Source organism: Scleropages formosus, chromosome 10 (genome assembly GCF_900964775.1).
Source record: "Scleropages formosus chromosome 10, fSclFor1.1, whole genome shotgun sequence".
Classification (NCBI taxonomy): domain Eukaryota; kingdom Metazoa; phylum Chordata; class Actinopteri; order Osteoglossiformes; family Osteoglossidae; genus Scleropages; species Scleropages formosus.
Window position 1 is genome coordinate 5,411,799 of NC_041815.1, and position 18,369 is coordinate 5,430,167.

The window sequence follows — 18,369 nt, forward strand, 5'->3', positions numbered from 1 at the left end:
GATAACTCTACATAGAGTTTGTTGGAAGTTGCTTTGGAGAAAAGTGTCTGCTAAATAAATAAATGTAAATAGTAGCTGGGTCCTGTGATTTACTGGGTTGTGTCAGTCACAATGCAATAGATGTTGGTATAGTGCAAAGTGTAATGTTAACCCTGAAATCAAGAGTTCATTGGTCAACAATAAAGATCCAGTATAAAACCAATGAAACATCAAATTATGTCCCTCTCAACTGCTAGTCAACACAGTGACAATAAAACTAATTTGATTAGAAATAATCACTAAAATGGCTATGGGACACCTGGTAGTGTAGTGGTTAGAGCTGCTGCCTTTGGATCCAAAGGTCAGTTCAAGCGGCAGTACTCTTGAGCAAGGTACACACATTTTCAGAACCGCTTGTCCCATACGGGGTCGCGGGGAACCGGAGCCTACCCGGTAACACAGGGCGTAAGGCCGGAGGGGGAGGGGACACACCCAGGACAGGACGCCAGTCCATCGCACTCTGAATTGCTCTAGTAAAAATTACTTAACTATATCTAATAATTGTAAGCTACTTTGGAGAAAAGCCTCAGCTAAATTAATAAATGTAAAATTAAATGCACACCACAGCTTTAATTGCAATATGAAAATAAGATTCCTGGCACTGATCATTGTCACCATAACAAAATGGTAATGGGACTGTGCTGGATTGGCTGAAGATACACCAACAGAGTTCAGGTTTTACAAGAAACCTTGTTCAGTAGTCAATTTTCTTCCAGTGTTTTCTATATATTTACACAGTTTAGAAAGAGGATATCCACGAAGGAGAAAAGCACACCTTATGAAGACGTTACCAGCTGACTGTGGAGCTCATGCTGATTTTGAAAATACTGGAGAGCAATCAAAGAGAGTTCTTGTCAGAGCTAAAGTTATTATTCTTCCGTTGCTTAGCCAGGTAAAGCAAATGACAACTTGATAAAAAATTAAAAAGTACCTTAATCAAGGGCACCATACAGCAACACCTCTCCCCTAGAATTTGAATTGGGAGCATTCATGGTACTAGTCTATGTTGCTACCCTCAGTGCTTTCCACAGTATTACTGACCTTTCATTGTTATAATGCAGTACATTTAATAATTAAATGGGCAGATATTTCTAATGCAGGGATTTTTGTTCAAAATATCGGGCAACAGAGAAATCACTGATTTCTGATAAGACTGTTGTGCAAGAGACAGTGAGTCATTCCTGAATAAGTATGGCTGAAAACAAACAGAAGGTAGAGTACTATGAATTAGTCTTCTTGTGTACAATGTCATTTTTTAGCACGTGCCCCACAATGTCATGAACACCTCAAGCATAAATAGAAGTGACAAAGGTACTCATTTGTTCATTGTGCTGGTGATGGACTGCCCCCACCTGGACATGTTTGGAGAGAGTGCATTGAGCTGATACTCTGATTCCAGTGGCCAAGAGCTGCTAAATGATTAACTTTGGTTATGGGTACATTATTATATAATATAATATTAGATCATAATTAACATCAATAATAAGAATAATTGATTAATGCAGTTTTGAGAAAACCTAAAACCTGGAAATCCATTTTTTTGTCATTAAGAAAAATAATTACCAGAAAACTCAGAAAAATTACTTTTGTGGTTTTTGAAAAAAATGAAACTGAAACTGTTTCAATTAACAAAGAAATGGAAACACTCACTTAATGAAAATATTCATTTTTAAAATTTTAAATATTGAAATGTATTTAAATATCATTAATATTAAATATAATTTCAGTATATATTAAAATATTATTAATGTTAAAATGTTTCGTGTGCTAGTATGGTAAAGCGGTATGCAGAAATACACGGATCTTGGAAATTAAATTTTATGCAATTCTCGCGAGACTGAACCACACAGCGTGCAGAACGAATCGGTTAGATTGAGTTCCATGTTAACATGTAGTTTCACCTGAAGGGGGCAGCCTCGACAAACTATGAAAAAGTGAAAAAAAAAGTTAATGGACATAACTTATAGTACTGTACGTGACAATAAAGACCGACGTATAATATATGTAACGCACGTTCCCGTTACATTTTGAGTACATTTTGGTAATTAGTTTGCCTCTTTCTCAGGCCAGAGACTGAAGTACTCAGTGCCGAGCAACCACATTTCCCAGAACATTCCCGTTCGTGTTCTGTTCTTCGTCTCCGCAGAATACGAAAAATACAGTTAACCTTGCAAAGTTCATATGTGGCTTATGGAAATTCATTTCAGTTGCTATTTGATAGCATCAAGCATTAAACTGATTAAAATCCCAAATAATCATTATAATGTTAGCATTTTGCCAGTACACCAATTTTCCGTGAAGCCACCGCTGTTGTGACGAGATCGAATTGTTTATTAAACAAACGTCTCCAAGAATTAAAATACTATTATAAAAGGTATTATTGTATTGGTATTTTTCAATACCAACATATTTTTGTGGTATTGGTAATAAAAAATATACACATCTTGTCTTTTGATGTTATATTTTCATGTAGCTTTACTCGGCTTATTCATGATTTAGCTGACGCTTAGTTTTCTCCAAAATGACTGACAGTGTTATTAATCTAACTGGGTAATTTTACTGAAGGAATTCAGGGTAAATACATTGCTCAATGATGCTACAAGCAGAATTGAGAGTCAAATCTGTGACCTTCAGGGCCAAAGGGAGCAGCTCTAACCACTACACTACCAGATGCCCCCATATATATTAATTATTAATAAGCACTTGTCGAATGCTGGGTCAGGGCTGGTCAGAATTTTTACTATGTTGTAAACATGGTTTGAACATCAAGATCAAGACTTCTCTGGCCCCTTTTGCTTCATGACGTCCCAGCTTGGTGTGCTTCAAGCCTTGAGCAGTGTTGTCCTCTAACGTGCAGAATAACAAGCTAAAGTTACGCTTTTGGAGCCTAGCGGTGGAGTGTCCTGCCTTCAGCACTGCATGGTGGTGGGCACAGTGGCTTCTAGTAGAGCAGGTTTTGGTGGTGTTTCATTACAGTGATACGGAAAGGAGAGGAGAGAGGAAACGTGTGCAACAATGGCAGAAGAATGGATGGCGAGGGTGGTTGGGTTGGAGCGGCAGGGAGTGTGGAGGAGGTGGGAACAAGTTCTGGAATGTTAGGTCTCATAGACAGAACTTTGGAGAGCAGAGACCCAACAGATTAAGCTCTTGATCGTGGCAGTCTAAGTAAAAGTTAACTAGTAAAAGCTTACTAGTCCATCTAGTTTGTACAGCTGAGCAACAGTTGGTTCTCCATCATGCCCATGTTTGAAGAGAGCAACGCTGGAGCTCAGCAATGTTCCAAATCTTCTCACGGTGGTTCAAGAATTTTGACTGAGGGCCACTCGCTGTTCCCACGATCTGGTGCTCAAGGCTGTGGCAGAGTCTGTCAGTGAAGTGAAAGCACCAAGCGGGAGGATCTGCTGGCCAAGAAAGGAGGGTGTAGTGTTTATCAATGAAGGTGAAGGAGAAAAATCAGCGCGCAGTGTCAGGTTTAGACTCTGGGCAACGTCATTAAACTGACATTTGATGGTTGACTTAGGAAGGCAACTTAAGTTTCCAGCTACCGTCAGTGAGATGTCCCTGAAGCCAGACACTGCGTTACTGTTGGAAACCTCTAGGGGAGTCATCTTGTTGGAGCGTACAGATCCTTGGGAAGAATGAATGGGAAGGGTTAATGAAAGATAGATAGCGAGGTATAAGAAATTTCGGGAGTTGTGGTGGTCAAAAAGGCTGGAGGGCAAGGTGTGTGCTCATCAAAGTATGTGACAGGAGCTTTGTTGGAAGTTGTATAAGTCCTGTAGTACACTGAGTATCATGGATGGATGGAGAAGTCAAGCTATGAATGTTAGTGGGGTTGCAGAGAGGACATTTACATTTATTCATTTAGCTGATGCTTCTCCCCAAAGTGACTTACAATGTTAAGATGCATGCAGTTAATTACTCATTTGTACACCTGGGTAATTTTTACTAGAACAATTTTTTTTAAAATAATTTTTATATTTATTTATACATATATTTACTATATATTTATTATTTTATAACAATCATTTTTACTGGAGTTCTAAGCTGCTAGTTGTCCCATATACAGTGCTGCAGTGTTACTGTATTTTAATTTCATTAAGTGCACGCACACCAAGTGTGTAATGACCAGTTCCATATGTTGGTTTAGTATAAATCATGTGCATAGGAGAAAAACAGAAGTAGTGCAGGTGCAAAAATAATTGAACCCCAAATTAAATAAAATGGGTACATGAATAATTATGCATTTTTCTGACACTTTTCTCCAAAGCAGCTTATAATAATTTACCCACTAAAAGAACCTGAACTTCCAAACCTTGGGTCCAAAGAGAGCAGATCTACCCACTATGCTACCAGCTGTCCCATAGTCATTTATCCATTTTACCAAAGTTTAATATTTTAGACAAGAATAATGACCATCCCTATAGGGTTCACATACTTCCAAGCAGCACTGATGGCTGTGGATTGGGAGAGGTGATCGGTGTATTCAAGGTCAGGTCAGCTCAGATGTATTCTCTCTATCCTCTGTAAGCCAGGAGATGCTATAGCACAACCAGCTTTTTCTCTGAAAATACCCTGTAATGGATGGAGAGATCGGGAAGGTTCAGCCCCACAGGGTGTAATGGGATGTAATGTAAAAGGGAAAGAGTGTTTGATTCTGAAAGATCTGAAACACTTAGTGAACCCGGTTCACATTGCTGATATATCCAGGTGCATCACAAGATGTACGATACAAATTCTTATTTTGGTTAAACTGTATGATTTTCGTTTTGAAAAGGTTTCATCTGCGGGTTTTCTGTTTTCCTCTTTTTGAATTAGAAGCACATTGGTTCCAAAAAGCTCCTTTTCTGCCACATGTGTGGAGAACAGTGTTTTATCTGTTTTAAATGCTCCATTTTATTCACCTGAAATTGAGTTTTTGGGGACGCAGTTACAGCAGCAGTATTTGTGAACAGTATTGCAAACACATATGCAAAAAGTGCACTGCGCTGCCTACGGAGTGACTCATCTCTAAAAACTGCTGCATGAAGTAACACAGCATGGACAACTGGCTTTTTTTATGAATCAGTTAATTGTTTTATCTTCACACACACACACTTTCAGAACCGCTCGTCCCATACAGGGTCGCGGGGGAACCAGAGCCTACCCGGCAACACAGGGCGTAAGGCCGGAGGGGGAGGGGACACACCCAGGACGGGACGCCAGTCCGTCACAAGGCACCCCAAGCGGGACTCGAACCCCAGACCCACCGGAGAGCAGGACTGTGGTCCAACCCACTGCACCACCGCACCCCCTTGTTTTAGCTTCATTGAACTGTTTTTCACTACTGTGCAGTATAACCTGAAAACTATGAAGACACTGCATTTCATTGGAACTGAATTGTTCCTTTTAAAACCCTGCCACTCGCCAAAACGAGAGCAAAGGTGACTTTCGTTATAGTGTCAGTTCTACCCTTTGTGGAAGGAAAATGACTGCGTAAAGGCCAAAAATGCTATTGTACTGAAAATTAAAACCCTTTGTATGAAAAGGGTTAAATATTTTCAAAAGCGATTGAAATGGTTTTTCTTTGTATAGAGCCCTATTTTATGAGGACTGAGTGAACCTGAATTATTTATACAGTTGGCCAGTTAATATTTTTAGATCAAATGCAATTTAAACTACTATTGCAAATAATGCTTTGTGAAATATATACAATTACAGGCATTTGTAAAGAAATTCAATTAACCACTCTCCTAGCATTAAATTAGTACATCAGTTAATTATAGGTCTGATTCTATAATTTACATTTATTTATTTAGCAGATGCTTTATAACTAGATTTAATGTTGTAACTAGGTATGTAATGTTTAGTAAGTCACCCACATATAGCCTTGTTGTGCTCACCCAAAACCGTAGGATTGCTTCCAGCCCATCCTTAATATCAGGTGTTCAGTTGTATGTCTATAGACATTTTGGGTTAATCAAGGTGTGCATTCATCATCATGTAACTCCAGTATACTCGGTATGGTACTGAGGAAGACCTCCAACTTTAAACCCCACTGGAGATTAACGGTATACAATTGCACACTAAGGCATGGCCAGAATATTATTGATTATATATTAACACTTACAGTACATTCAGAAAGTATTCTGACCCCTTCATATTTTTCACATTTTATGTTGCAGCCTTATGCTAAAATCATTTAAATTCATTTTTACAGCTTAGGGACAACTCTGAACATCCTTGAGTGGCCCAGCCAGAACCTGGACTCGAACCCAATCGAACAACTCTGGAGAGACCTGAAAAGAGCTGTCCACCAACAGGCCCCAGCTGGAGAGGATGTGCAGAAAATCCCCAAATCCAGGTGTACAAAGCTTGTCGCGTCATACCCAAGAACACTTGAGGCCGTAATCGCTGTCAAAAGGTGCTTCAACTAAGTATTAAGTGAAGTGTCTGAATACTTGTCAGTGATATTTCAGTTTTTTTTTTTTTTTTTTTTAATTTTTAATAAATTTGCAAAAATTTCTACAATCCTGCTTTTGCTTTGTCATTATGGGATATTGAGTATAGGTTGATAAGATAAAATTAAACAATTTTAGTATAACGTTGCAACATATAAAAAGGTCTGAATACTTTCTGAATACACAGTATATAATGGCCTACCTAAAATGACAGAAATGTGTAGAATTTAATTCAAATCAGTGAGAAGCAATAAAAGGCTGTGAATTTTTAGTACCCTAATGTTCAAGAGTTATGATTCCATAGTATTGTGAAACCATGTACTTCTGCCAACACTCCTTCAAAAATTCTTTTACACCCAACTTTTTCCTGTTCTTAACCTTCTCTTTGGAAGGGTTCACATAAGAAAAGGTTTTTTTTTTTTTTTTTTAAATCCTTTAATTTATGCAAAGGCTTTGTTAATGCCCACCATAGCTGTACTTAAACTTAATGCTCATCTAGTTTTGACAACCATCTGATGCAACCAAACTGCTGAAACTGACTTTTCAAAGAGGACCAGGAAAGATACACACTGCAATTGACCAATGAGACTGGCAAAAACCTGTCATCATGCAACCCAGGATGTCAGGTAAGTAAGAAGGGACATTCACAAATCATGTACTGCCTGATTTAGTTTTTTAATATTGTTCTAATACTTTTGTGCTGTTAATTTATTAAAGAGAGAAAAAAAAAAAAAAAAAAAAAAAAAAAAAAACAGTTGCTGATGGAATTTCGAAAGGTAACAAACTAGCCATGTTATTAGCTAAATTTATCCGTTAATGAAAAATTGACTTCTGGGCATCTTAACCAGGACCTGGCACAACCAGGGGATGAAAACATTATAAAACTTATTCCAAAAGTTTAGTTAAGATATTCAAGGAAGATCTGACACCAGTTCATTCTGTGAAATGTTGATCTAGGATAATCTGTTCTTTTGAAATTCCATCTGCACATTTGCACCTAAGTGATTCTTTCATGTTCACTTGTTCACCTGAATTAACTGACCTGAAGAAGAATATCTATGTCATTGTTCAGAAGCTTCATCTGTAACAGAAAACACATTCCAACAAAACAAGGCAGTTTTATACAATTCTAAAACTTAAGAAATACTATACAAATATTGATTTATATTGCACATACTCTATTGGGGCAGCAAATTAGCATGAGGATTCATGGAAATGAACTAGTAATCTACTGGTTACAGTTTCAAGTTAATGACTGAGAACTGCTGCTGTACCCTTCAGCAGATGTATTTATCCTGAACTGCTTCAGTATAACACCCAAGATGGAAAAAGTTTTCAGAATGCTCAACTCAAAGCAGCAGTTAGCAAAAAAGGTGAAGGGAACAATCTCACAATTTGCAGACTGTTGGTTTAATTGCTGGGGAGCACAATGTATTAACCCTGAATAAATTTACCCTAATTTGGTCTAGTGAAATATCCAGCTTTATAAATGGATAAGACCATAAACTGCTTAGGGGGAAAAAAAAGCATCAAGTAAAACAACAACAGAAAATTCTTTGTTTTATAAGCTTGCTGGGCCAATTTGTTCTCTGCTGCTTAAAGCTGCATGATTAGTACAGTACCTCAGAAAATCTACTCAATCTATTGCTGCTAAGAAATGATGATGATGATGCTGATCCTGAATGTGCAGAGGGCACAAACTACCACCTTCTGTAGAGTGCTGCTTTACTTGACAGTGGTTCTGTTGAGGAAAAGTTCTAGAGGGTACTGTTTTTTCCAGAATCTGAGAACAAGGCACATGGCTTCCGTATTTTTAAACTGAAAAAGTGTAGTAACAGTGAATGAAAAATAAAAAAGTCTTATACAAAAGATTGTTTAGTGTGACTATAACATCATTACAGTATATATACGAAAGTATACTACATAATCAATGCAATTTTATGTCTTGTAAACATATGCATGCAAAAATACTTGCACAAAACTTTACATTTTCAAATTGACTATGTATGATATAAAGATACAGTTAATCAGAACCATAAATGGTGCGCATTTGCAAATGGTACTTGTTAAAATTTTTTGCATGGCTGTCAGAATTGTGAAAATAAGTTGCTTTAAATGCATAATGCTAAAAGTAGGGGGGCAATACACAAATTATTAAAACTAAAATATGAAAAAGGAAAAAAAAAAAATCTTATACTACTGCCATTGGAAAATGACAAGCACATCAGGCTTTTAGGATTAATTAAGCCTTTTTACATCTAACAGATACAACTCCTAGCAGCTTAACTAGTTTACTTTTTTGACAATCATCTGATTCTGCTTAAGATGAGGATTGTGTTTAATTTTGTTTACAACAGGTGAGACTCTTTGGTTTATTTCTGTTTTTTTCTCCATTACTCAAATAATAAGACCAAACCAGCAAATCTTTCACCTAATCTTTGGTAATCCACACTCGTGTCCTGTGATGACAGCTTCGAATCTTGTGGGCAATGCGTAGTAGATATATATTCTTTTACTGTTCTTCTGAAATTGCTACAACGATCCTTGAATAAATCAGAGACACATGGTAAAGAAAATTTAAAAAAAAAAAAATTTGTAGAATCCCAGAGTCACTGGAAAAGTTGAGGATGAACTTTTTGAATACTATGTAGGTGAATCTTATTTAAACTGAGGAAAAAGTGGAGTGGGTATAAGAGTCACCCGTCACGCATGTACTGCTGCTGTCTAGGCAGATGTTTATGATGGAGATGGGGTCACACGTCTCCGCAACTGGGGTGCTGGCTGTCCTGGAGATGGGATCAGTTGATGGGGGGAGATGCTGGGGGGCTGCACTGCTTTCAGCTGTACCTGTGCCCTCTGGGCTGCAGGAGTCCCGGGCACAGCCATCAGAGGAAGTAAACGTGATACAGTCCAGAGGAGAACACTTCACCAGGGCCTGTAGCTGCTCAGGCGGTAGTGCTGCTTCATCGCACACCTTCTGGCACAGACTGGATAGATTGCGCATCGCTTGCTCCATGCTGAGACGCAGCTCCTCCTGTTCCTGCAGCAGCTTCTCCTTCTCATTATTCTGCAAGGTCAGAAAAAAGGGCACACCAGTTATGATAACACAGTGCTGTGTTCCTGAGGCAAAGAGACAGTACACTAGGGCACAGACTATAGCCATGGAATAGCACATGGTCTTGCACTAAAAAAAAAAAAAAGCTGGAGCTTGTTCACAGTTCTTATCGTTTAATTAAAATCAGAATTGAAATCCATTACAAACAGCAAGATCAGTCAAAAACAGAGAAATATCAACTTTAAGACCATGATTTGCCTTTCACTGGTTTAATCAGCTGGACGACTTTGGAAGTTGGACACAATGACAGGGAGGCAAACGCACCAGCTTGTCAATCTCACACTCCAGGTTGTGGATGCAATCCAGCTTGCGCTTCCGGCAGCGCTGTGCAGCCATACGGTTCTTGCTGCGGCGCCGCACATCGTGTACAAAGTCCAGCTGCTCTCGAGTCAGCGGCTGGACCTTGAGCAGCTGCTGGAAGTCATTGCGGCTCAGGGATGAGATCTTCTCCACTGGGAAAGGCAGTTGAACCTGAAATCAAGAGCACACAAGATCAGTTTTGCTTCTTCCTGCTTTCATGCACCTGTAGATACTAAGACACATGGTCATTATGAGCTTGCTTCATTAAAATAAATGCCACAAATAATAGGATGCACCCTGAAATGTCAAACATATGGGTAGCCCATCCCAGTAGTAAGGCAAAATTACAAGCCATACCAGTAAATAAAATATGTTTTGGCAAAAGAAAGCTCATCCTGTAAGAAATAACTATCAAGTATTTCTACTTGTTTTATGATTTATCAGAAATGCACTTTGTAGCACAAAAACTAAAGAAGGCTTCATGACTTTATGATGCCACACTTTATATCATAAACTTGTCAAGCGGGCTCCTCCTTGACTGCTCCTCTACATGGTCCTACTTTATGGTGCGCAGTACTCACCTCATGTGCCCTCTCGGCAGTGTATGACTCACTGTCCCCCTCTGTGTCACAGTCAGAATCTTCCCCTGAGTTGACAGAGGAGACGTATGGGCTCTTTTCTGGCTGTGACACCGGCTCACTATCAGGGAGGCGTGTCTCCTCTCCTCCCAGGTCCCGAAGGAAGGGACAGTCCCCTGTGCTGGAGGTCAGGTCCAGCTGCTTCAGCCAGTGGAAGTCTGAAGCCTTTTCTAGGCCAGCCTGGGCTGCTGGATCCAGTAGCAAGGGCTCCGGGGCCTGTGAGGGACACAGGTCAGGCCAGAATCCCTTGGCCAGGTGCTCAGCCACCTCCCGCTCAACAATACTCCGTTCAGGCTCATCCTTGCCTTGAACCACCCTGGCGAGAGCCGAGTTGGACGAGGGGCTGATATCTGCTGTCTCTTTGTTCCCATTGTGTCCCAAGGCGCTGCTTACTCCCACCGCTGCTACAGCAGCTTCAAGATCTCCAAAAGGGCCAGCTGGACAGCAGTCATTCCCAGCTGCTGTAGGCTGACAGGGTTGGCTGCAGTCCATTTCCAGGGTTGCCCCAAAGGCAACAGAGCTGGGGCTTTCTGGAAGCAGTGTCACACGAGGGAGGCACCCAGGGGTTACATCAACCCCAGCCAAACAAACATCACTTATTCTGGGTGTGATCCCACAGCTGGTACTCCCAGTTACTTCTTCCTGATTCTCCACTACGCAGGGTAAACAAGGGGGGCAAAAGTCTTCACTGGTCAGAGCCTCAGAGGGGAATGTCATCTGAGGGTCACAGCTCTCCAGACACAACCCCTGCTTCCCGCAGGCTGCCAGCAAAGCACAGCGACTCGGGCCTGGCGGCGCGCAGTCCATTTGGCCATCTGTCTCAGCACTGTCTCTGCTCTGGCTCTCTGGAGGGCATGAAGTTAATTCGGAGCCTGGGAAAGCTGCCTCCTTGCTCCTCAGGTTCATGAGCGGGAGCTGGGTTTCTGTGCCTGTGCAACCTTGCTCTCCGTTATCCTTACTTAAGTTAATGCTGAAGTCCGCCTGTGCAAGTCTCTGCCTACAGCATGCCTTTCTCCGCAATCCTTGTATGCCTTTGCTTTTGTCAAAAAACTTTGGAACGAGGAACTCGAAGCAAGCCTTGTCCAGGTTGTGAAACCCTAAAATGGTTGCACAACTGTGGATTTCAAGAATATTTTCTTTAGTGAAGAGGAGTTTGGCAGTATATGCAAACTGCAGCAATGGTTCAAAGCCTTTTACTGTAACCTAAAAAAGTAAAAGAACACATTCAGTAAAGCATTAAGTGAAAATCACCTTTGTTTAAATATCACATCTAACAGTCAATTGAAGATACATAAACTATTTACTATTTGCTGAATTATATCAAAGCAGCAAGACAGTGCAATTTTTGTAACATAATATTAAGCATAGCTTGTACATAAGTGTGAGGGAAGACATTCTCGATCACTACGGGACTCTTTACGTAATAAAGACTAGTAGAAAAACTAAAAACAAACCTTAGCAGTAAGCAGACCATTTGGGGTAAGTAATAAGATACAAATGAACGATTATAATTAAGATTTCTTAAATTTGACAACCAGAAAAACTGTGTTATTAACAAGATAAGGCAAGAGGCAGGTGCTCAGTTTGCTGGTGATCAAGTGTTCTTGAGCTGCAAGGCCGCTTCCTACCTCATCCGGAAGGGTGATGACCATGCCCTGTCCGGCGTGGCTGCCCACGCGAGCCTGGAAGTAGTCACTGCATGCAGCCAAGACGACCCGATGGGCCCGGAAGCTGCGGCCCTCAACAATCAGCGTCACATCGCATAAGAAATCATTCTGCCTCTGCTCGTCTAGGCGGCAAAGCACGTGTGAGCTGTGCACCGAGGACTGGAATGTGAAAACAGAAGTCCGTGGGACCTCCAGAGACAGGGTGTTGGACATCTTTAGCAGACTTCAGTGGAAAGGAACAGCTGATTCTACCTGCAAATACAACATAGTGGCAGTGAATTCCCCCCCACATACACACCACAAAGACCATTTTCCTTTCACCCCAAATATTTCATTAACAACCAAAGGAACAAAGAAATTAAAAGAATTATGATGTTACCTTACTAAGAACTGCTCACTAATTAAAGCGGATGTCATTATTTTGGAGCATGGGTGAAATACATTAATAAATATGCTTGAAAGTATGTGAACCCTTAGTGTGGCTAAGTTTTACCGCAAAACTGGTTTTTTAATCAGAACCAGTCTTCCTCATCTGACATAACAGGTGTGTAAAGACAAATTCCATATGCTGCTTTAGTGGAAATCATGTGTGTAGGAGGAAAAAAAAAAAACAGAAGTAGTGCACTTGCAAAAATAAGTGAACTCCAACTTAAACCATGTAGGTAAGCAGAATCAGGTGTGTAAATCAGTCATTTATTCATTTTATAAGCTTATTTTAACATTTGAGAATTAGATTTTATACATTTATTTTAATATTTTATACAAAAATAGCCATCCTTATAGCATTTCATATACAGTCATGTGCCACTTAATGACTGACTACATATATGAGGGTGGTTCCATAAGATTATAATAGAACTGAAAAATTATTGACTAGCGATGCTGTAGCGCAATGTGTTACTTGCATGTTTGTGATGCTGCTGGTGCAAACAAACCTGCTGCACTGCCAGTCATATGAAAGTACAGCACATATAATTATGTACAGTGATTATGATAAACATCTATGCTACTGGTTCATGTATTTACTATACTGTACTTTCTTCATTATTTAACAGTACACTACTCTTTCTACTTAAAAACAAAAGTTTCCTGTAAAACACTATGCTGTGTTACATTGGCAGCAGCGTCATAAATCTTGTGTTTACCGCCTCTCTTGACTGCATCAAGGCTATACCACCTAGGCTTGTATAAGTACACTATGATGTTCCCACGAGGAAATCACTTAACAACGCATTTCTCAGAATGTATCCCTGTCGATAAGCAATGCATGTCTGTACTTTCAAGCACTTATGTATATTGCTCACATAAGACCATTTCAGTAAATTTAAGCGTGCCTGTGTGATGTACTTTTTCATGAACAGATGGTCAGTTTAATTCTCCATTTCACGTGCTGAGCAGACACCCCACCAGACAAAGTAAATTTCAAATGTCTCTGTTACAGTCCTGAAACACTGGATTCACATTTTCATAGACTGACAAAAAGCAAAACTATTCAGTTATCTTTTGAAAACTTTTTGCCTTGCTCAGAAAGTTTGACTTATTTATTAGCTAATCACATAGTTTAGATCCATGCTGGGACTCCCAGCAAAACCTGACCTGCTGCATTTCAACCCATCTCAGAATTCTGCTCTCAGAGTCCCCACCTACTCCCTTAATCCCATCCCATCTCCTCCTCTACAGGACACTTCCCATTAACTGATTTCTTTTATCTCCATCACCGACTCCTCACTCTCCTCTGACAGCTTTCCAGCTGTCTTAAAAAAAAAAAAAGTCCCACCTCAAGCTAAATTCTCTCTTGACCCCAACTCACCCCAGAAATCACAAGCCAGTTCCTTCTAGTTGAACGTATCTGCATGGATCTACTGCAAGTCAACCTCTCCAAGACCGAGATCCTTCACCTCCCAGCTGGGTCATCTATCTGTTGAGAACTCTTATCAAACTGGTCAACTCGCTTATTTCATCTTCTAAGAGCCTAGAAGGAACAATCAACTCAAGTCTCAGTTTCTGAAGCCATAACTTGGTTCAGCAGATACGTCCTTCATAACATCCAGAACACCCACTCTTATCAAACTCTGCACAGCTTCCGGTCCAGGCTACTGTGATACCGTAACTGGAGAACTACAACTGTCTTCTGTCTGGTCTTCCAGCCTCTGCCATCAAGTGTCTCCAAGTCATACATAATGCTGCTGGATGAATTGTGTCTGACCTACCAAAACCACCGTAAGTATCTCACCTTCCATGTCTCACTCCTTTGGATTCCTGTAGTTTCCAGCATCGAGTTCAAGATTCTGGTTGAAGCCTAAAATACCATCAATAGATCCACACCACCCCCAATACCTGCATAACCTGATCACATACTACACCCTAACCAGACTGTTACGCTGCTCTACTTCTGGATGTTTGGTGGTCGCATGCACAAGTCCAAAATTAAGATCCTAAAGGTTCCTGGTTCTGGCTCTAATGCGGTGGAATGAGTTCCTTCTTTCACTCAGAGAATCCTTATCAGCATTATCGTATCCAAACAGATCTCTTTCCGACCCACGTCTATCCCGATCTCCTGTCTGCTCCCTAAACATTCATTAAATTATGTGCTTTTTTTTAAAAAAAAAAAAAAAAAAAAAAAAAATCTTGTGCACCATATGAATTCTACACAGTTACTCATAAAACACTGTTGGTTAGCAAGTGGTATTAAAAAAAAAAAAAAAAAAAAATTAATCGTGTGCCTGCATCTCTACCCCCATCGGTTAGCCCAATGCACTTTTGTCTAGTCAGCTTTGAAGAGAAGCATCTGCCAAAGGAATAAATATAAATGTACTATATTTCACCAGTGCGAAGAGCAAATATTTGCTTACGCAAATGACGTAAGTGCTGGTAAAACGTTGTTTATATTAGAAATGTTAACAACGGACTGGAGAGGAGAGGGTGGTGAACATGGTGTTGAGGTGGTGAAGTTGGTGAAGGTGAAGCCAGTGGGGGAGTGAGGTGAGGGGGGGGGCATGTCCGCGCGACTGACGGTCCGCCGCGCGCTTTGCTGAGTCACACTTCTTCAACACTATTTCTCCACGTTTCCCACATGCCTTATCGTTCTTTTTCGCTGACAGTAAACGGTCCATTTCGACAAAAATTAGAACTTTCACCACACATTATAAACGAACCATTTGAATAATAATATAGAGGTTTATTATTTCGGTACTGTCGCGGTCTGTGGTAGATTTCTATTCCACACGGCCCGGGCCGTGTCATCACACGGGTACGAATCAATATTATACAAATTACACTAATAGCTATATTTTGTGTGCGTCTTTTAAGCGACTTAGAACATAAAATTTTTGCAGATAAAGATCGAATTCCGTCCCGTTTCTGAAGTTGAAGGAGCGTCCCGTTGTCAAATCAATAGGTTAAATCATCAATATCGTCTCTCACGGGACACCATTTTGTGTCGTTACAAAAGTATAATTTACTATAACACGTAGAAAAAGCGCACATGCGCCCTTCGTAGCTCCGCGAACGGCCGCCACGGCAGCTCTCATTTAAAGTTGATGGTTATGGGGAGGGAGACTTGGTGCCTCGCGGCTCACGATTTGTAGCAGCTGTCTGAAGTTGGAGAAAAAGGGAAAGTGAACTGCGTGTAACAATAACGTTACTAATATCATGCAGTTATTAAAAATACTGTTATGTAGCACGTGATGATGTCATTGATGTGCACGACGGTCGGCAAGGGAAGTTTTCGATTCCGATAAACCCGGAGTTTACTGAAAGCTTAACACCGGACCACCACGACCAGAAAGACGTGCTCCATCAGCTGCGAGCACTACTATCAGCGATACACGCAAACCGACTCGAGTGACTCGAACAACCTTCACAAACATGTCCCAGGCTCAGGAGTGCTGCTGGCACCGCTGGCCGTAAATACACGGTGTCATGACATGATCATGAACTCATAGCTGAAATCACACCAGCATTCCTCGCTGCGCTCCGACAGTCACATCCACAAGGACCGAAAGACACCTCGTCCCACCGTCACGCGGCGATGTGGGTGTTTAATTAAAATAAATTAATCGGGAGCTCGTTGCCGAAGTCGCGGTTCGGCTGCTCAGTGCGGGAATACTCAATTACAAACCTATAGGCCGACCGTCTCCATCACAGCGGCTGCCCAGTCCGGACGTGTCCACAGCGATCCTCTGCTGCGGGCCGAGCAGGGTTCTCTCAGTCCCGACAGACGGGGCGCCGTTGCCTCCCGTACACCTGCGCGTCTACCTGTGCGTGCGCGCGCCTAAGAGCACTTCAGGAGGAACGTGTTTACGTGTTTGTGTGCGTTGGTGGGACTGAAGTCATGTGACCACGGCGCTCTGTTCCTGCGCTTTCGTTCTTCCGCCGGAGCACGGCTTCCGTTCGCGAGCTGGTGTCGCTGAGTGTGCACGCTCGCGCCTCGCCCGGGGTCTCTCGAGGTTGTTCGTTCGAATCCCTTAACACCTACAGTACTCGTCAAAGTCCGCACACTTGATCGAAACAGAAAGAATACCCCCCTGTATACTGTAGAAGGTATATATCATTGTCACATTGATTTGGGAAGTCGAAGGTGTCAGCAAGAATCGAGTAGCGCACACAGCAGTGACTGAGTGTCGTAAATTCAAATTTTATTTGTCACATACACACCCCCACAGTACGACGTGCAGAAAATGCTACGGCTGTCTAACATAACAGGTTTTTTAGTAAAATGTAAAAAATTTCTATAAAATCTATACATATAAAAAAGCAAAATATATAAATATCTATAAAAAGACGTGCAATGAATTATAAAAATTGTGCAGCATAAGATGCAGTGCAGTGTGGTGTGCAACAATGCAATGTAGTGTGCAAGATACAAACAAGAGTTTGTATAAATGGAATAGCAGAGGTGGGGTGGTTCCTGGAGGTGACTGGTTTTTAAGTCCTTGGTGTCGTATTGGTTGATGGCCCAAACAGCCTGAGGGAAGAAGCTCCTCTTCATCCTCTCTGTATCGGTCTTTAGGGAGTGGAAGCGCTTCCCTGACCGTAACAGAGAGGAAAGTCCGTTGCTCGGGTGGTTGAGGTATTCCACTATTTTCCTGGCCTTGTTTCAGCACCGCTTGCTGTAGACGGACTGCAGGTCAGGGAGCTCCATTCGGATGGTACGCTCAACTGAACTCACCACCCTCAGTAGAGCCCATCTGTCCTGCTGGGTGCTGTTCCCAAACCAGGCTGTGATGCTTCCTGTCATGATGCTCTGAATGGTGCAGGTGTAAAAGTTTCTTAGCACCTTACTACTAGTAGCTTACTTTAACATTGCATACTTTCTTAAGGAAATACAAACACACATCTTCTGAACCACTTGTCCCATATGGGGTCGCAGGGAACCGGAGCCTACCCAGCAACACAGGGCGTAAGGCTGGAGGGGGAGGGGACACACCCAGGAAGGGATGCCAGTCCACCGCAAGGCACTCCAAGTGGGACTCAAGCCCCAGACTCACCAGAGAGCAGGACCTGGTCCAACCCACTGCACCACCATGCCCCCCCTTAAGGAAATACACACTTTCCAAACCACTTGTCCCATTTGGGGTTGCAGGGAGCCAGAGCCTAATCTGGCAACACAGGGCATAAGGCCAGAGGGGGAGGGGACACACCCAGGACAGGACGCCAGTCTGTCACAAGGCACCCCAAGCAGGACTTGAACCCCAGACCCACCGGAGAGCAGGACCCGGTCCAACCCACTGCACCACCGCACCCCAATACACACTTGTCCCATACGGGGTCGTGGGGAACCGGAGCCTACCCGGCAACACAGGGCGTAAGGCCAGAGGGGGAGGGGACACACCCAGGACGGGACGCCAGTCCGTCGCAAGGCACCCCAAGTGGGACTCGAACCCCAGACCCACCAGAGAGCAGGACCTGGTCCAACCCACTGCGCCACCGTGCCCCCCCTTAAGGAAATAAGTAATGAAATAAATGTTATTTAAAAAATGACAATGTTTATTAATCTTTTTTTTTCCAAAACTTGTGGCAAAAAAAAAAAAAGCATGCATTGTTTTACCCCCTGGTACTGTAGGTGCCGATTTCATTTCTAATCTGTTCTTGGTATTTTTTTCTTCATCCTTTGCTTCAATTAAATGTCACGAACGCAACAAATGCGTCTCGCATCCGTGTGAGAAACG

General features: G+C 41.8%; 1 protein-coding gene across 2 annotated transcripts; it reads right to left on the reverse strand.

Annotated features, from left to right (window-relative positions):
* Positions 1–8,579: 8,579 nt before the first annotated feature.
* LOC108942036 (transcription regulator protein BACH1-like) lies at positions 8,580–17,551 on the reverse strand. Of its 2 annotated transcripts, none has more exons than XM_018765072.2 (5): positions 16,320–17,551; positions 12,161–12,451; positions 10,476–11,735; positions 9,859–10,065; positions 8,580–9,546 (listed from the first exon to the last, which is right to left on the reverse strand). In XM_018765072.2, the coding sequence occupies exons 2-5, from the start codon at positions 12,410–12,412 to the stop codon at positions 9,142–9,144; spliced, it is 2,124 nt and encodes a 707-aa protein (XP_018620588.2). In that variant the 5' UTR covers positions 12,413–12,451; positions 16,320–17,551; the 3' UTR covers positions 8,580–9,141. The 2 variants fall into 2 exon arrangements, with proteins under 2 accessions (XP_018620588.2, XP_018620597.2); XM_018765081.2 differs by lacking the exon at positions 16,320–17,551 and adding an exon at positions 14,433–14,792.
* Between the last annotated feature and the right edge of the window lie 818 nt (positions 17,552–18,369).